The 15000-nt window shown below is 35.4% G+C and overlaps 1 protein-coding gene across 1 annotated transcript in view; it reads right to left on the bottom strand.

Annotated features, from left to right (window-relative positions):
* Positions 1 to 4474, bottom strand: part of phox2a (paired like homeobox 2A) — a 5727-nt gene extending 1253 nt beyond the window's left edge. The window contains exons 1-3 of the mRNA XM_073818370.1: positions 4088 to 4474; positions 3283 to 3470; positions 1 to 143 (exon numbers count right to left, since the gene is read on the bottom strand). The exon at positions 1 to 143 is cut by the window's left edge and continues 1253 nt beyond it. Of these exons, the coding sequence (XP_073674471.1) occupies positions 1 to 143; positions 3283 to 3470; positions 4088 to 4310 (554 nt within the window). The 5' untranslated portion in view covers positions 4311 to 4474. The remainder of the gene's footprint in view (positions 144 to 3282; positions 3471 to 4087) is intronic.
* Positions 4475 to 15000: the final 10526 nt, after the last annotated feature.

Below are 15000 nucleotides of genomic sequence, written 5' to 3'. Positions count from 1 at the left end.
TCTTTAGACTCGTCGTCTTCAGAGGAAGAGCGGTTCTCGCCGGACTTCTTGGTGCTGGAGCCATTGGCGGCGGCGTTCGCTCCTTTGGAGTTGGCGGCGCGTTCTTGTTTACGGAATTTGGCACGTCGGTTCTGGAACCAAACCTGAGGAGGAACGACGAGCAAGAGCATGAACATTTAAGCCAAACGCTTAAAAAAACACAAATTCACTAAAACTTTAATAAATTTTACATTAAATACAAAGATCTAAAAATAAAACCTAATTCAAAAAAATTTAATTTTAAAACAACTATATACATATTAAAAGGTATATCTATAATAAAAATGACAAAAATACTAAATTACTAAAACCTTAATAAATGTAACATTGAATCCAAAAATCAAAAAATAAACCTAATTCAAAATATTAAGAAAAATCAACTGAAACTGAAATAAATGAGTAAAAAAAATTATGTATATATGTATATATATATATATTTTTTTTTTTTTGAAAGGCAATATATACATATACACATATTAAAAGATATATCCATATAAAAAAAATTACAAAAATACTAAATTACTAAAACGTTGACATTGACATTGAAACTTAACATTGAATTCAAAAATCAAAAACATGTAACCTAATTCAAAATATACTAACAAAACTGAAATACATTTTTTTTAAACAATCTACATATTAAAAGGTATATCCATATAAAAAATTACAAAAATACTAAATTACTAAAACGTTAATAAATCTAACATTGAATCCAAAAATCAAAAAAATTAAACCGAAATGAAAAACTAGTAAAAAAAAAAAAAAAAATAATAATAATAAAAAAAAATATATATATATATATATATATATAATTGTAACATAATATATACATATACACACATACTATAAGATATATCCATACAAAAATACTAAATTTAACATTGAATTCAAAAATCTAAAACATGTAACCTAATTCAAAATACTAACAAAAATCAACTGAAACAAAAAATTGCTAAAAAAAAAATAAAATAAAGCCAAATGCTTAAAAAAGGGCTGTAGAAGAACCATTTTTGGTTGTTTAAAGAACTTTCCAGTGAACAATTCTTTAAGAAAAACACGTTTGTCTTGTGTGGAGAATGTTTTAATCATCTAAAGAGTCAAAAATTAGGTGTGTTTTTGCTTGAAACAAGCAAAATAATCTGCCAGTGGGGTAAGCAAAACAAATCTTATTTGCTTGTTCTAAGCAAAAACACTTAATTTTTTGAAGAAAATATTTTTAAGTCTAGAGAATCCTTCTTGGTTTAAGAATTTTTAGATATTTTGTCTGGAAAAAAAATCCAAGAAAGAAATGCTTTTTTTTTTTTTTTTTTTGCAGTGCATTAAGAAAAAATGGTTAATGTAGTAAATGTTTTTACCCATTAAAGGGTTTCTTTGGAGAACCAAACATTTTCCTGTATGAAAATGCTGCAAAAACATCTTTGGGACTTTTATTTTTAAGTGTTTTAAGTCTTAAAAATGTGTGTTTTAACAGGTTTTAATACTTATTACCATTTTTGGTTCCTCAATGAAAAACAGCTTTGCAAACAGCTATTTCTTCTTAGTGTGAATAACATTTAAAAACCTTTTTTTTTTTTTTTTTACTGTAAAGAAACTTTCATAGAATGGAAAGAGTCCATAGATGTTAAAGGTTCTCGATGGAAGCATCTAATGCCAATCAAGAAGGTTAATAAGATAAGATTTGTTTTTGAAATCATCTCCACACCAAGAAAAAATAAAAATGCACTGTCGGTTCTGGAACCAAACCTGAGGAAGAGCGACGGTGTGTATTAACAACGCCAAAATAATGGATTTTTTTGTAAATATGTCATAGAGGAATCATTTTTGGGTTTTTTTTTTTTTAAAGAACCTTTTTCCAACCTCATTTGTGACTTTGGACCACAAAACCATGGGTATATTTGTAGCAATAGCCAAAAACACATGTATGGGTTCAAATTATCCATTTTTCTTTCATGCCAAAAATAATTAGAATATTAAGATCATGTTCCATGAAGATATTTTGTTTATTTCCTAACATAAATATATCAAAACTTAATTTATGATTAGTAATAGTAACTTTATTTTGACAACTTTAAAGGTGATTTTCTCAATATTTAGTGTTTTTGCACCCTCAGATTCCAGATTTCCAAATATTTTCCGATCCTAACAAACCATACATCGATGAAAAGCTTATTTATCTATCTTTCAAATGATGAATAAATCTCAATTTAAAAAATGTATTCTTATGACTGGTTTTGTGGTCCAGGGTCACATTTTCACCTTTTTAACAAAAAAACACTTTTGAGAGAAAAATGAAAGGATGTTCCTGACTGAATGTATATATTTGGTAATTTCTTGAAAGGAATAAAAACAGACAAGAATTGTAATATTTAAAATTAGATTGGTAATTCAGGAATGGATCATTAATAAACCCATAATCAGTGAATATTTGCTTACAGCTCCTCTAATGGCATTAAAGTTCTTCAGTCTGAGATGTTTCTCTATAAATGTGCCCCTGGACCACAAAACCTGTCATAAAAGTCCATTTTTAAGCTGAATAAATAAGCTTTCCATTGATGCATAGTTTGTTAGAACAGGACAACATTTGATCGAGATACAACTCTTTGAAAATCTGCAATGTGAGGATGCAAAAAACGAAATATTGAGAAAATTGTCATTAAAGTTTTCAAATGAAGTTCTAAAATAAATGTTTGATATATTTACGGTAGAAGATTTACAACATGATCTTAATATCCTAATGCATTTTTGTCTATTGCTACAAATATACCTGTGCTACCTGTGCTCCAGAGTCAGAAATCTCTCTTCCTAAAGACACTGACTAAACGAATAAACGTTTCTAATCTTTAGTGTAAGAGAAAAATAAAAACGAATTCACAGACAGCGATATAATTCTTGCACATCAGTTGTTGGTGTGCATCTGTAGGGCGTCGACCATCAAACAATTCAAACATTAAAATAAGAAAAAGCGTGTCTTTAAACACTGAAAGCTTCTCAGACATAATTCTGATCTAATCGTTCTTTTATTTTAAGAGTGCAGACTGAAAGTAGCTGTTATAAATCAATCTAATAAAATCAGCTAAATTAATTACATTAGGAAGCGTCTGCGAACAGCGCTAGAGGCAAAAAAGCGAGACAGTTATTCAAATCAGCCCAAATTCAATTATTGTGTTATGTGAATTGCAAAAACGCGCTCTTATAAAAATAAAAACGCTTGTGCGAATCAAATGGTCCCGGATGGAGACTCACCTGGACGCGCGCCTCCGTCAGGTCGATCTTCAGGGCGAGCTCCTCTCGAGTGTAAATGTCTGGGTAATGAGTCTCCGCGAACACGCGCTCCAGCTCCTTTAGCTGAGAACTAGTGAAGGTCGTGCGGATCCGCCGCTGCTTCCGCTTCTCGTTCAACCCGGACGGATCGGAGAAGAACTTGTACGGAACTGGAAGAGGAATGAACACCGGTGAATTACGGAACGGAAATATATGAGGATTTATTTTTTTAGCTTGACATATATTAGCTTATAAACAATCATAATTGCGCTTGTCTGCGTTTCGTTCTAAAAGCGCGCAAAGGAAATCCGTGCGTAAAGTATAACCAACAATAATTGTGGCATCAATTATTACTATAATAAATACTACATTTTAACTTTTAAATAACAGACAATAATAACAATACAAACAATAGTTATATTTAGTCTATAATTTACCGCACAGAAATAGTCAAGACTATGAATAACGAATTCTCCTTTCATAACCCATAATTCAATTAATTACTGTAAGTGAATTTCCGCATCAAATTATATAACATAAATTGATTAAATTAAAAATTCGTTCACAGTTAAAACTAGGGTTCTAGTTTGGCTTTTTTATTCGATAATTAAATCATTCAGAATTTTATATTTTAAAATAAGAAAAAGCTGCTTTACTCGTTTATCATTTGACACCTGTTATATTTAATAAGCCCCGCTGTATATTATTATATTATTAAGAGAGCTTAAAGCTCTCCTCTGTCTTTTTTTTTATTCATTTATGACATCTGTGGTTCGAGTGCTGTTACCTGTGGAGTAGGGCGCGGGCTGGTGCTCCCTGAGCGCGCCCAGAGTGCAGCTGGCCGATCCGAGCGGCGCGCATCCCGGGTTGGAGCTGAAGCCGGTCCGGATCGGGTTGTACTGGAAGGTGTTGGTCTGACTGCACGAGTTAAAGTCCGCGTACGCCGACGCCTCCATCGCCGCCATGCACGAGTCGTACGTGTTCAGATACGAGTAATCCATTTTGTACATGTGGAGGGCGGACGGAGACGCGGGTTCGAGTGCGCGAAGGGTCCGGTAGCGGTGTCAAAGTCCTGCAGCGGAAGGCGGTGGCTTGCTCGGGGTATCCAGCGCGTGTCTCTCGGTGCTCTGCTGCGCTGGGCGGCTCGCGGTGTGTTTATAATAAAGTTGGTGTCCGGGAGACAATGGCGAGGCGGTGGTCTCTGTTTGCATGACAATGTCTCAGCGCTGAACGCCTCCTCCCCTCTGCTCCTCCATGCATCTCTAATGCACCTCCGCGTTAACCCTTTCCATCCTCCTCCTCCTCCTCCTCCTCCTCCTCCTGGACGCTAGACTTCTTTATATTTGCTCGTTTGGAATCTCTTCGAGATATCAGCCGCGCACGCAAATATAATTCTAAATAAATGACTATTAATGGCTATTAAGACTAATGTCATTAAGGCGAGAATGGGCCAGTTTTCAAGAGCGCATTCGACCTCGTGCTAAATGAATTGTGGGATTGTTTTAGCTTTAATGTGGCTCTGCTGGTAGTGTGAGATGAGCTTTAATTTGATTGCACGAATAATGGCCTTTATTTAAAGCCTCTTCGAGTTGATCAGGAGGGCCAAACGCGCACTTTAGACGCTGAATATAACAAAACAAACGAGTTCCGATGAAATATTAATTAATGTCGACTGATTTTGTTCGTTTATTCTCCGCGTTCTTATTTGAAATGACGTGCGCGCCTCTTGATGGAAACCTGCTGCTCACAATCACGCGCATCTGCTTGCTGTCAGTCACTATCACACACCAGAAATATCCTGGAATCCTTTGATCTGAGAGTTAAATGTGATGCACACACGAAAACTCCCTCTCTAAAAAAAATAAATAAAATAAAAAATAGTTAGACATATTATTCATGCTGTTTCTTTGTTTAAAAGCTAATATTTAACCAAACAATAATTAACATTTAACAAAATTCAGAATTACGCAATAATAACCGGAACTGATCAAATTACGCACTAAATTGATTAGCATGTAAATGCGCCATATTTCAGCCACATGTGTCATTTTAAACATTACGGATTCGGGTGTTCGTTTGACTTTTGACTTCTGACCCTGTGAGCAGCGGGAACCGTGTAACCCGGTTATACCGGAGCGGCGCGTCACCGCGCATTTGGCTGATTTCGGGTGAGCGGCGGCGCCCTTCAGACTGCATCCATCAGCGGCCGCATCATCCGCGCGGATTAACGTCTGTACCTGGATGTGACGATGTACACACGCCTGAAACAAGTCGCCACGGGTTCAGAATGAAGCCTTTCAGCACGAGGCTCGAGCACATCACCGTAAACACCTGAGCAGAGCTTCGAGCTCACCTGTGTGCGCGTGCCTGAGACAAACATAACAGGGTTACGCGCTGAGGCCTTCTGGAAATATGGGACTCTACCACAAAACCAGTCTATATTTGTAGCAATAGCCAACAATACATTGTATTGGTCAAAATTATTATTTTTCTTTTATGCCATAAAATCTTTAGGATATTAAAATCATGTACCATAGATATAATTTTTGTAAGTAATATGCATTGCTAAGAACTTCATTTGGACAACTTTAAAGGCGATTTTCACAATATTTTGATTATTTTGCACTCTCAGATTACAGATTTTCAAATAGTTGAATCTCGGTCTAATATTGTTCTATCCTAACATTCATAAGGGTCAATTTAACAACAACGACAACAAAAAATTGTCCCTTATGATTGGTTTTATGGTCCAGGGTCATATATTGGCATGCAAATGAACATTAATGAATATTAAAAAATATCAACGAAATAAAGCAAAGAAAGAAACGAATAAACACGAACTAATTGCCTAAAGTCACCGTTAATTTGGCATTTTAGATTGTGTATGGTTTATAGTAGGAATCGAATTGCCTGTTGTCTATTATATTTAGTTAATTAATTAATTAACTAATTAGTTAATTAAGATTTATATATATATATATATCTTTGTTCATTATAATGCACTGATGTATTAATGTATACTTTTTTAATATGCACTACACTCAAATAAAGGTTCTTAATTGGCATCAATGGTTTTATCCTTGAACATGCAGAAAAGGTTCTTTATAGTCGAAAAAGCTAAAATGTTCTTCAAAATGGTTCTTTTAGGAACTGTTCACTAAAAGGCTTTTTTGGGAACCAAAAAGGGTTCTTCTATAGCATCACTACAAAAACACCCTTTTGGAACATTATTTTTTAAGACACCCGACAATTCGGTATTTTTTGTTTGTATGGATCAGTTTTAATTGCATGTTTATAAAACGTTTGTTTTTCTTTGTGAAATGACCTAAATTGTCAATAAATAAAAACAAGAGTTGTGTTTGTACTGAATAGCATATGTGAACCCTTTTTGTAAGATTTATACATCATCTGTAAGCTGAATAAATAAGCTTTCCATTGATGCATGGTTTGTTAGGATAGGACAATGTTTGAAAATCATAAATCTGAGGATGCAAAAAAATCTAAATATTGAGAAAATCGCCTTTAAAGTTGTGCAAATGAAGTTCTCAGCAATGCATATTACTAATTAAAAAATACATTTTGATATATTTACGGGAGGAAACCTAATGATTTTTGGCATAAAAGAAAAATTGATAATTTTGACCCATACAATGTAGTTACTTAAGAGCAGGCTCACATGTTTGTCAAACGGGTGCATGGTGACTTTCAGCTGGTAATTCGCATTGAAACCATGCATCCGTGTGGTTTTGTGTGGTGCCACCCGCTGCAGCCCGGCGGCTGTCTTTCAGTCGGGTCACCGGAGCCATGCGTCACGCAGACGGGTCGCGTCTCATCCGTTGCCGATCCTTCATCCTCTCTGGCTCTCATCAATCTCCCTCTCTCATTAGCTCAATCTGCATTCAGCAGTGATCGGTCACCGGGAGACGCGCGCCTCGCTTTAATGGGCCGACCATCGGATGCGATTACTGTCAGCCAAACCAAACCAACCCAACCCAAACGCAATTCAATTAGTCCCGGAGAGCACGAGACCCTCAGCTTTTCATTTCTTTATTTATTTCGTGCTCGGAAAAGGCCGTTTTTTTGTGATGGCCCAAGCAAAATATGAGTGTTTTAAAAATTAAAGTGAGTAAGTGCACTCATGTTAAACGCTGGTTAGTGTAACTATCGATCACCAGCGCGCATGCCAGAATCTCTCTCTGGCTGAGCTGTCAATCACAGCATCTCTCAGCTGTCAATCACGGCGTCTCTCTCAGACCCCCGTCTGTTATTTACACAAGCGCCATGAATGAGAAAAAGCCTCGTTACTGTTTCCGTTAATCGCCAATGAATTTTAAAGGTGCTGCTCTGGCCGGGTCGGCTCGGAATTAGAGCCCATTTTCAAGACAAACACTCGGATTTGAAAGTCAGATGCGAGCGCGGGCCTTTGAAGAGATTAGCGGCTGTGTGCGCAATGGTTAACACCGGGGGAAGCCGGTTCACTTCTCCGGCAAACTCACCCCTGACACCGAGCAGACGGGCCCCGTGTCTCCGGGTCTGACTTCTGATCCACAGATTCCCCTCTGCAAATAAAGAAGAGAAACAGAAACAGTTTCAGGACAGATCCACAGCCTCATCGGAGATGAAGGAAACTGTAGCGTCCAAAAGCAAATGCACGGGTTCAAATAATCTACTGAACAACATTTGATATTAATGTTTTCTGTTAAGATATAAAACGTCCAATAAAAATAGTAAGATACCGATGCTATAGAAGAACCATTCTGAACAACATTTAAAAAATCTAAAGAACCTTTTCTGCATTTGAAAGGTTTCATGGATGTTCAAGAACCATCGATGCCAATAAAGAACCTTTATTTTTAAGAGTGTACAGTTTGTTCTGTCAAAATAAATAACAAAACCACTCTTAAAAATATAAACGTGTTTATTGGCAGCGATGGTTCAACACACAAGCCTTTGACAGTTATTGCACAAAAGGTTCTATAGATGCTTAAAATGAAGCAAAATGGCTCTTTTACATTTTTTTAGTGTGCAATAAAATCATTTAATAATTAAATTGAATTAGTGTCTTTATAAACAAATTGCACAGACCAAAACCATCGAAAGTTATACTGACTGACTGCGTTTTACTATTTAGTAAACAATTTCGATGTCAGTTTACTGACATTAATGCAGTCTTTAATTAATTTTTTTTTTCATTATTTAATTTGACCATAAACTATTTTCTAGCATGTACACTTTATGGGATCCATTTTGTCGAATTGATCGAATCGATGAATTGAAATGCGCACCAAAGTGTCTAATAAACCAATAAATAGAGGCTTATATGTGACACAGGACCAGAAAACCAGTCATAATGGTCTTTTTTTAATTGAGATTTATACATAATCTGAAAGCTGAATAAATAAGATTTCCATTGATGTATGGTTTGTTAGATTAAGACAATATTTGGAAATATGGAATACGAGGGCGCAAAAAAATCTAAATATTGAGAAAATCGCCTTTAACGTTGTGCAAATGAAGTTCGTAGCAATGCATATTACTAATCAAAAATGAAATTTGGATATATTTACGGTAGACAATACCTTTATAGAACATGATCTTAATATCCTAATGATTTTGGCATAAAAGAAAAACAATAATTTTAACCTATACTATTGCTAATATACCCGAGACTGGTCATATTGTACCATAATGAAATATATAAAGTGTTAGACAAAGCCAAACAAGACTCCGTCTTGTTTTAAAAATCTGAGGCGGATTTCTGAGGATTACATAATTTTTTACGCCAAACAAAAGGAAAAAACGAGCCAGTTTCCGACTGACGCATGTTCACGAAACACAAATAGCGTCACGTTGAGTGTTTTGTGCTGGAGTGTGTAGAGTGTGTCTAGTGTGTGTTGTGGCAGCAGCTGGAGAGGCTGTAATGGGCAGAAGCGTTAATCAGATCAGGGCTCCGGGGCCCCGCGCGCTCAGAGCCCGACACAACCGGCGCTGCGCGGGACCTGTGCAAACTTAATCAAATTACACTCTCCTCTAAACTAATTAGCCGGCAATCTGCCACGCGAGCTGTCCCAGAGCAAGCTTTGAATTAGGCAGAATGGATTTTCCCCTAGTCTTTCAAAAAGAGACAGAAGACAGAAGAGAAGCTGCTTGCGCTTTTAGGGCTCCTTTATTTCCCTTTTTACGCGCATCTGAGAGGAAACGCTGGAGACGCGCACCACGCGCGTCCCCGAGAACAACGTCTCTGTTTCCAGTGTTGTTTTTGGACAGATGTTCTTGTTGAAATATCACGGTGAACGATGGGAACAGTAGCGTTCTGTTACAGCAGCAGGTAACAGACACCTGATATCAGATCCGCCCTCAAACACTAATGCATCAGAGCGCGCAGATGTGCTCAGACATGCTGCAATTAAGCAATACGTGTCTTACACTCTTAAAAAGAAACGTTCTTTGTTGGCATTGATGGCATGCATGGAACCTTTCAAATGCAGAAAAGGTTTCTTAGATTTTTAGGTGAAACAAAATGGTTCTCCTATTGCATCACTGCAAAAACACCCTTTATTTTTAAGAGCGTAGTGCTTTCTTAAAACAGCTTTTGCGTTAGAAAACTATTAAGCGCACAATGCAAACAGCCGAAATATCGCTATAGCCATCCAATAAAAAATGCAATGCGACACGCCTGGTAAAAATCACTGAAAGCGACAAAAACGTTCCCACTGAGAAACCGTTTACAAAACACTAAAACAGAACGCTCTGATTAAACGCAATGACAGATTTAACATTGCAAGTGAACGATATGACAAAACAAAACGTTCACATTGTGAGCTAAAGCGAATATAGCCTCAAAACAGAACGTTTACATCTATATCTTTTTGACACATTTTTTAAATTGGTGAATGCATTACTATATATGATAATATAGTCATCGTTTGCAGTGTAAACACAATATTTGAACTGTAACGTTTCAGTTGCATGATAAATAACTTGATTTGCATTGCAAAAACAATTTGCAAATCAAACCAGCTGACAAACTGATCAATTTGTCACTTTTCAAAATCAAACATTATATTAATAGCACTCTCTCTTTATATATGGGTCATTCCTTGGATTCAGTGCCTTGTGTGTCCCTATAAAGATTTTTAACAACTAATTTTAAAGTTGACTTTGACATAAAAACACCTTTTGACATATTTAAGTTTTTTTTTTTTTTTTACATTAGTTTGGTACACTCTTAAAAACAAAAGGTGCGATGCCATAGAAGAACCATTTTTGGTTCCACAAAGAACCATTCAGTGAAAGTTTCTTTAAAGAACCATCTCTTTCTTACCTTTTTATAATCTGAAGAACTTTCTTTTGCCACAAAGAAGCTTTTGTGAAACAGGTTCTTCAGATGTTAAAGGTACTTTATGGAACCATACTGGAACTATGGCATCGTGAAGCACCTTTATTTTTAAGAGTCAAGTAATAGTTTTCTCTAGTATATATTTATTTATTTCTAACAAAATAAAGGTTTTTAGCTTGTCCCTCAATATATTGTCCATCCCGTTACTCGACTACTGGCCCTTTAAATACAAGTTGTAAAAGGGAAATGACATCATATCAAATGGCTGACATCTTTTTTTTTTTTTTTTTGGTTTTTTCATTGTTTGGTTTATCAGTAATATTTTTTTCTAATGTATATATATATATATATATATATATATATATATATATATATATATATATATATATATATATTTCTAACAAAATAATAAAGGTTTTTGGCCTCAAAATATTGTCCACCCTGTTACTCGACTACTGGCCCTTTAAATGCAAGTTGGAAAAGGGAAATGACATCATTTGACATTAGGTGAGAGAGAGCCTCTGTTTTTGTTATTTTATCTCTCCAATCTGATGCGGTCAACTTTAACATGTCCACCCTGTTAAGAGGAACATGAAAAACAGTAAAAAGTAGCATTTAAAAAAATTCTGCTCTTTAATTGACAGACCCTCTATGTTAGCATTTTTTGCTAAGACTTATTGTGTAATGGCTGATTTTAGGTCAAAATGTCCTCTCTGTTAGTGTTAAGTCAGAAAACCTAATAGGGTGGACACAATTAGTAAATGGATCCTTAAATTTATATACCCAAGACTGACCAAAATTATTTTTCAGATCATAATTACACAAGAATTGATAAAAAACAATTCTGATTATGATGTCCAAAAGGCACTGCACACTGGGAATGACCCATTATCCTTAACAGGGTGGACATGAAAATGGAAAAATTGTGATATTTGGTGGTTCAAGAATTTATTTATTTTATATATATATATATATATATATATACACACACATACATACACACATACAAACATACATTCTCTAATGTATATATATTTATTTCTAAAAAATAATAAAGGTTTTTAGCTTGTCCTTCAAAATATTGTCCACCCTGTTACTCGACTACTGGCCTATTAAATTCAAGTTGGAAAAGGGAAATGACATCATTTGACATTAGGTGAGAGAGAGCCTCTGTTTTTGTTATTTTATCTCTCCAATCTGATGTGGTCAACTTCACCATGTCCACCCTGTTAAGAGGAACATGAAAAAAGTAAATAGAAATTCTTATTTTGTAAAAGTAGCACTTTTAAAAATTCAATTCTTTAATTGACAGACCCTCTGTGTTGTAATGGTTGATTTTAGGTCAAAATGGACACATTTAGTAAATGGATCCTTACATTTATATATCTCAGAATGACCAAAATTATTTTACACATTGTAATTACACAAGAACTGATTAAAAAAATGTCTTAAGTGTTATAATGTCCATACTATAAAGCATACTGGGGATGACATATTACCCTTAACAGGGTGATATTTGGTGGTTTAAAATGCTGTAAAATGTTTAGAATAGTTACAAAATTAAAAATGCAGTTCAAAAGGTGTTATTCATGTCAAAGACAGCTTTAAAACTGATGTTGTTGAAAATTCTAAGGCGATAACATCATGATCTTTACTGGGGACACAAAAGGCACTGAATATATTTGTACAAACAAAAAATGTTCTAATAACGTTTCACTGATGTTCCCATTAAGTTATGAAAATGTTATTTTTGAACTGTCAAAACATCTGGTTTTAAAATTAAAACGTTATTTAAACATCCCATTGTATCATTTTGCAAACATTATGCGAATGTTACATTTGAATGTTTTGAAACAAGTAGCAACATTTAAAAAATGTTAGACAAATGTCAAACTTAAATGTGACTCACAAAGTCATAAGGGTCAAGTTTTTGAAATTGAGATTATTTATACGTTATCTGAAAGCTGAAAAAATAAGCTTTCCATTGATGTATGAATTCTTAGGACAATATTTGGGATACAACTATTTGAAAATCTGCAATCTGAGTGTGCAAAAAAATCTAAATATTCAGAAAATTGCCTTTAAAGTTGTCCAAATGAAGTTCTTGCTTCTCTGACGCAATGCATATTACTAATAAAAAATTAAGTTTTGATACATTAACAGTAGAACATTTACAAAATATATATGGAACATGATCTTAATATCCTAATAATGTTTGGCATTAAAAAAGGATAATTTTGACTCATGCAATGTATTTTTGGCTTTTGCTACTTAAGACTGGTATTGTGCTCCAAAGTCACAAATGTATAAACATCATTCTTGTGTTAATGTTTTGAGAACATGATAGACTAGATACAGTGCCTTGCGAAATTATTCATATTCACATTATTTCCCATTTTATGTTGCTGCTTTATGTTAAACTGCTTTAAATTACTTTTCCCCACATCAATCTACACTCCCTACTCCATAACGGCAAAGCAAAAAATAGGTTTTTAACTTTTGTGCCAATTTATTAAAAATAAAAAACTGAAAAGATCCCGTTGCATAAGTATTCATACCCTTTTCTGGGACACTGGAAATGTATCTCAGGAGCATTCATATTGCTTCTAGATGTTCCTACACTTGGAGTGGAGTTAAACTGTGGCAAATTCATGTGAATGAGTCTGATTTAGAAAGACACACACCTCTCAGAAAAGGTCTAACAGCTGAAAATGCAGATCAGAGCAAAAACCAAGATAACTGCCTGTAGAGCTCAGTGACAGACTTGCGTTAAGGCGATGATCTAGAGAAGAGTTCAGAAACAAATCTGCTGCATTGAAGGTTGACAGAAGCATTCTCCATAATGGAAGACCATTGGAACAACTAGGACTCTAGAAAATGTCCAAGCTGACAGAGATGGAGAGGTGAAAAGGTGAGGCAAAGAATGGCAGATAATTGACAAATGCAGATGTGCAAAGATGCTCACATCAGACCCAAAAACACTTGAGGCTGTAAAGCTGCTTCAACTATGGACTGAGTTAAGGGGATGAATACTTATGCAATCTACTTACTTCAGTGTTTGATTTTTAATACATTTCTTAAATTTGCAAATCTGGTTTTTGCTTTGTCATTATTATGGTGTATGGAGTGTAGATTGATGTGGGGAGAAACTAATTTAAAGCAGTTTAACATAATGCTGCAACAAAACTAAATGTGAAAAAATGAAGGGGTATGAATACTTTTGCAAGTTCCTGTAACCCTGAATGAACATTCTATTCTATATTGTTACTGGAAGAGCGTTTGTTGGTAAAGTTCTGAGAAGGTTCTCTGTAATCTGGAATAGTGCTGGAGACACAGAAGCGGGTCTCTCTCTCTCTCCGTCTCCATCTCTCAGTGTAATTTCTCATCTCTCAGATGCAGAGCTACAGGACTGTAAATGGTAAATCAATAATACTCTCTGTTCCTGCAGGTTTGTCCGGTGGGACTCGAGGAGAAGAGAGAGACGAGAGAGCAGCAGCCGTTAAAAGACACGGACACACACGTTAATGGACGAGAGACGTTCACGGCTGTGTGTGTGTGTGTGTGTGTGTGTGTGTGTGTGTTTCAGATCCGTTCAGACTCTGATAGAGGATCATCGTTACACACACACACACACACACACACACACACACACACACACACACACACACACACACACACACACACACAGAGAGAGAGAGTGAGTCATTACCATGAGTGTGTGTGTGAGACAGAGTAATGAAAGCTGTCTCTCTCTCTCTCTCTCTCTCTCTCTCTCTCTCTCTCTCTCTCTCTGTGTGTGTTTATAATTGAATTGGACTGTTTTAGAGGCTGAAGGAGATTTTCTCAGTAACATGAGATCTGCTGCTGCAGCATCTTCTCAAATACACCTCCACTCTGTCCAACACTCATTCACTTCTCAATTCACCCTTCTATCATGCTCAGATTGACTTCTGAAACACCAGACTTCTATAAGATCTCTTTTTAATGCTTTATTTGAAAACTGTTTTTTTTTTTTTTTTGAGGAAAACATTTTAGGAATGTTCTCCATCTAGTGGACTTCTATGGTGCCCCTGAGTTTGAATGTCTAAAATGCAGTTTAAATGCAGCTTCAAAGGACTCTAAACGATCCCAGCTGAGGAAGAAGTGTCTTATCTAGCGAAACGATTGGTTATGTTTTAAAAAAATGTGCAATTTATATACTTTTTAACCTCAAATGCTCATCTTGTCTAGCTCTATACTGGTTCAAGACAGTTAGGGTATGTCTAAAAACTCCCATCTTATTTTCTCCTCCAACTTTAAAATCATCTTACATCTCTGCAGAAATAGCAATCCAGTGTTTACAAAGTGAACGTGGGTCAAAC

This window comes from Garra rufa, chromosome 14 (genome assembly GCF_049309525.1).
Source record: "Garra rufa chromosome 14, GarRuf1.0, whole genome shotgun sequence".
Lineage (NCBI taxonomy): Eukaryota > Metazoa > Chordata > Actinopteri > Cypriniformes > Cyprinidae > Garra > Garra rufa.
This window is presented reverse-complemented; position numbering and strand designations above follow the sequence as displayed.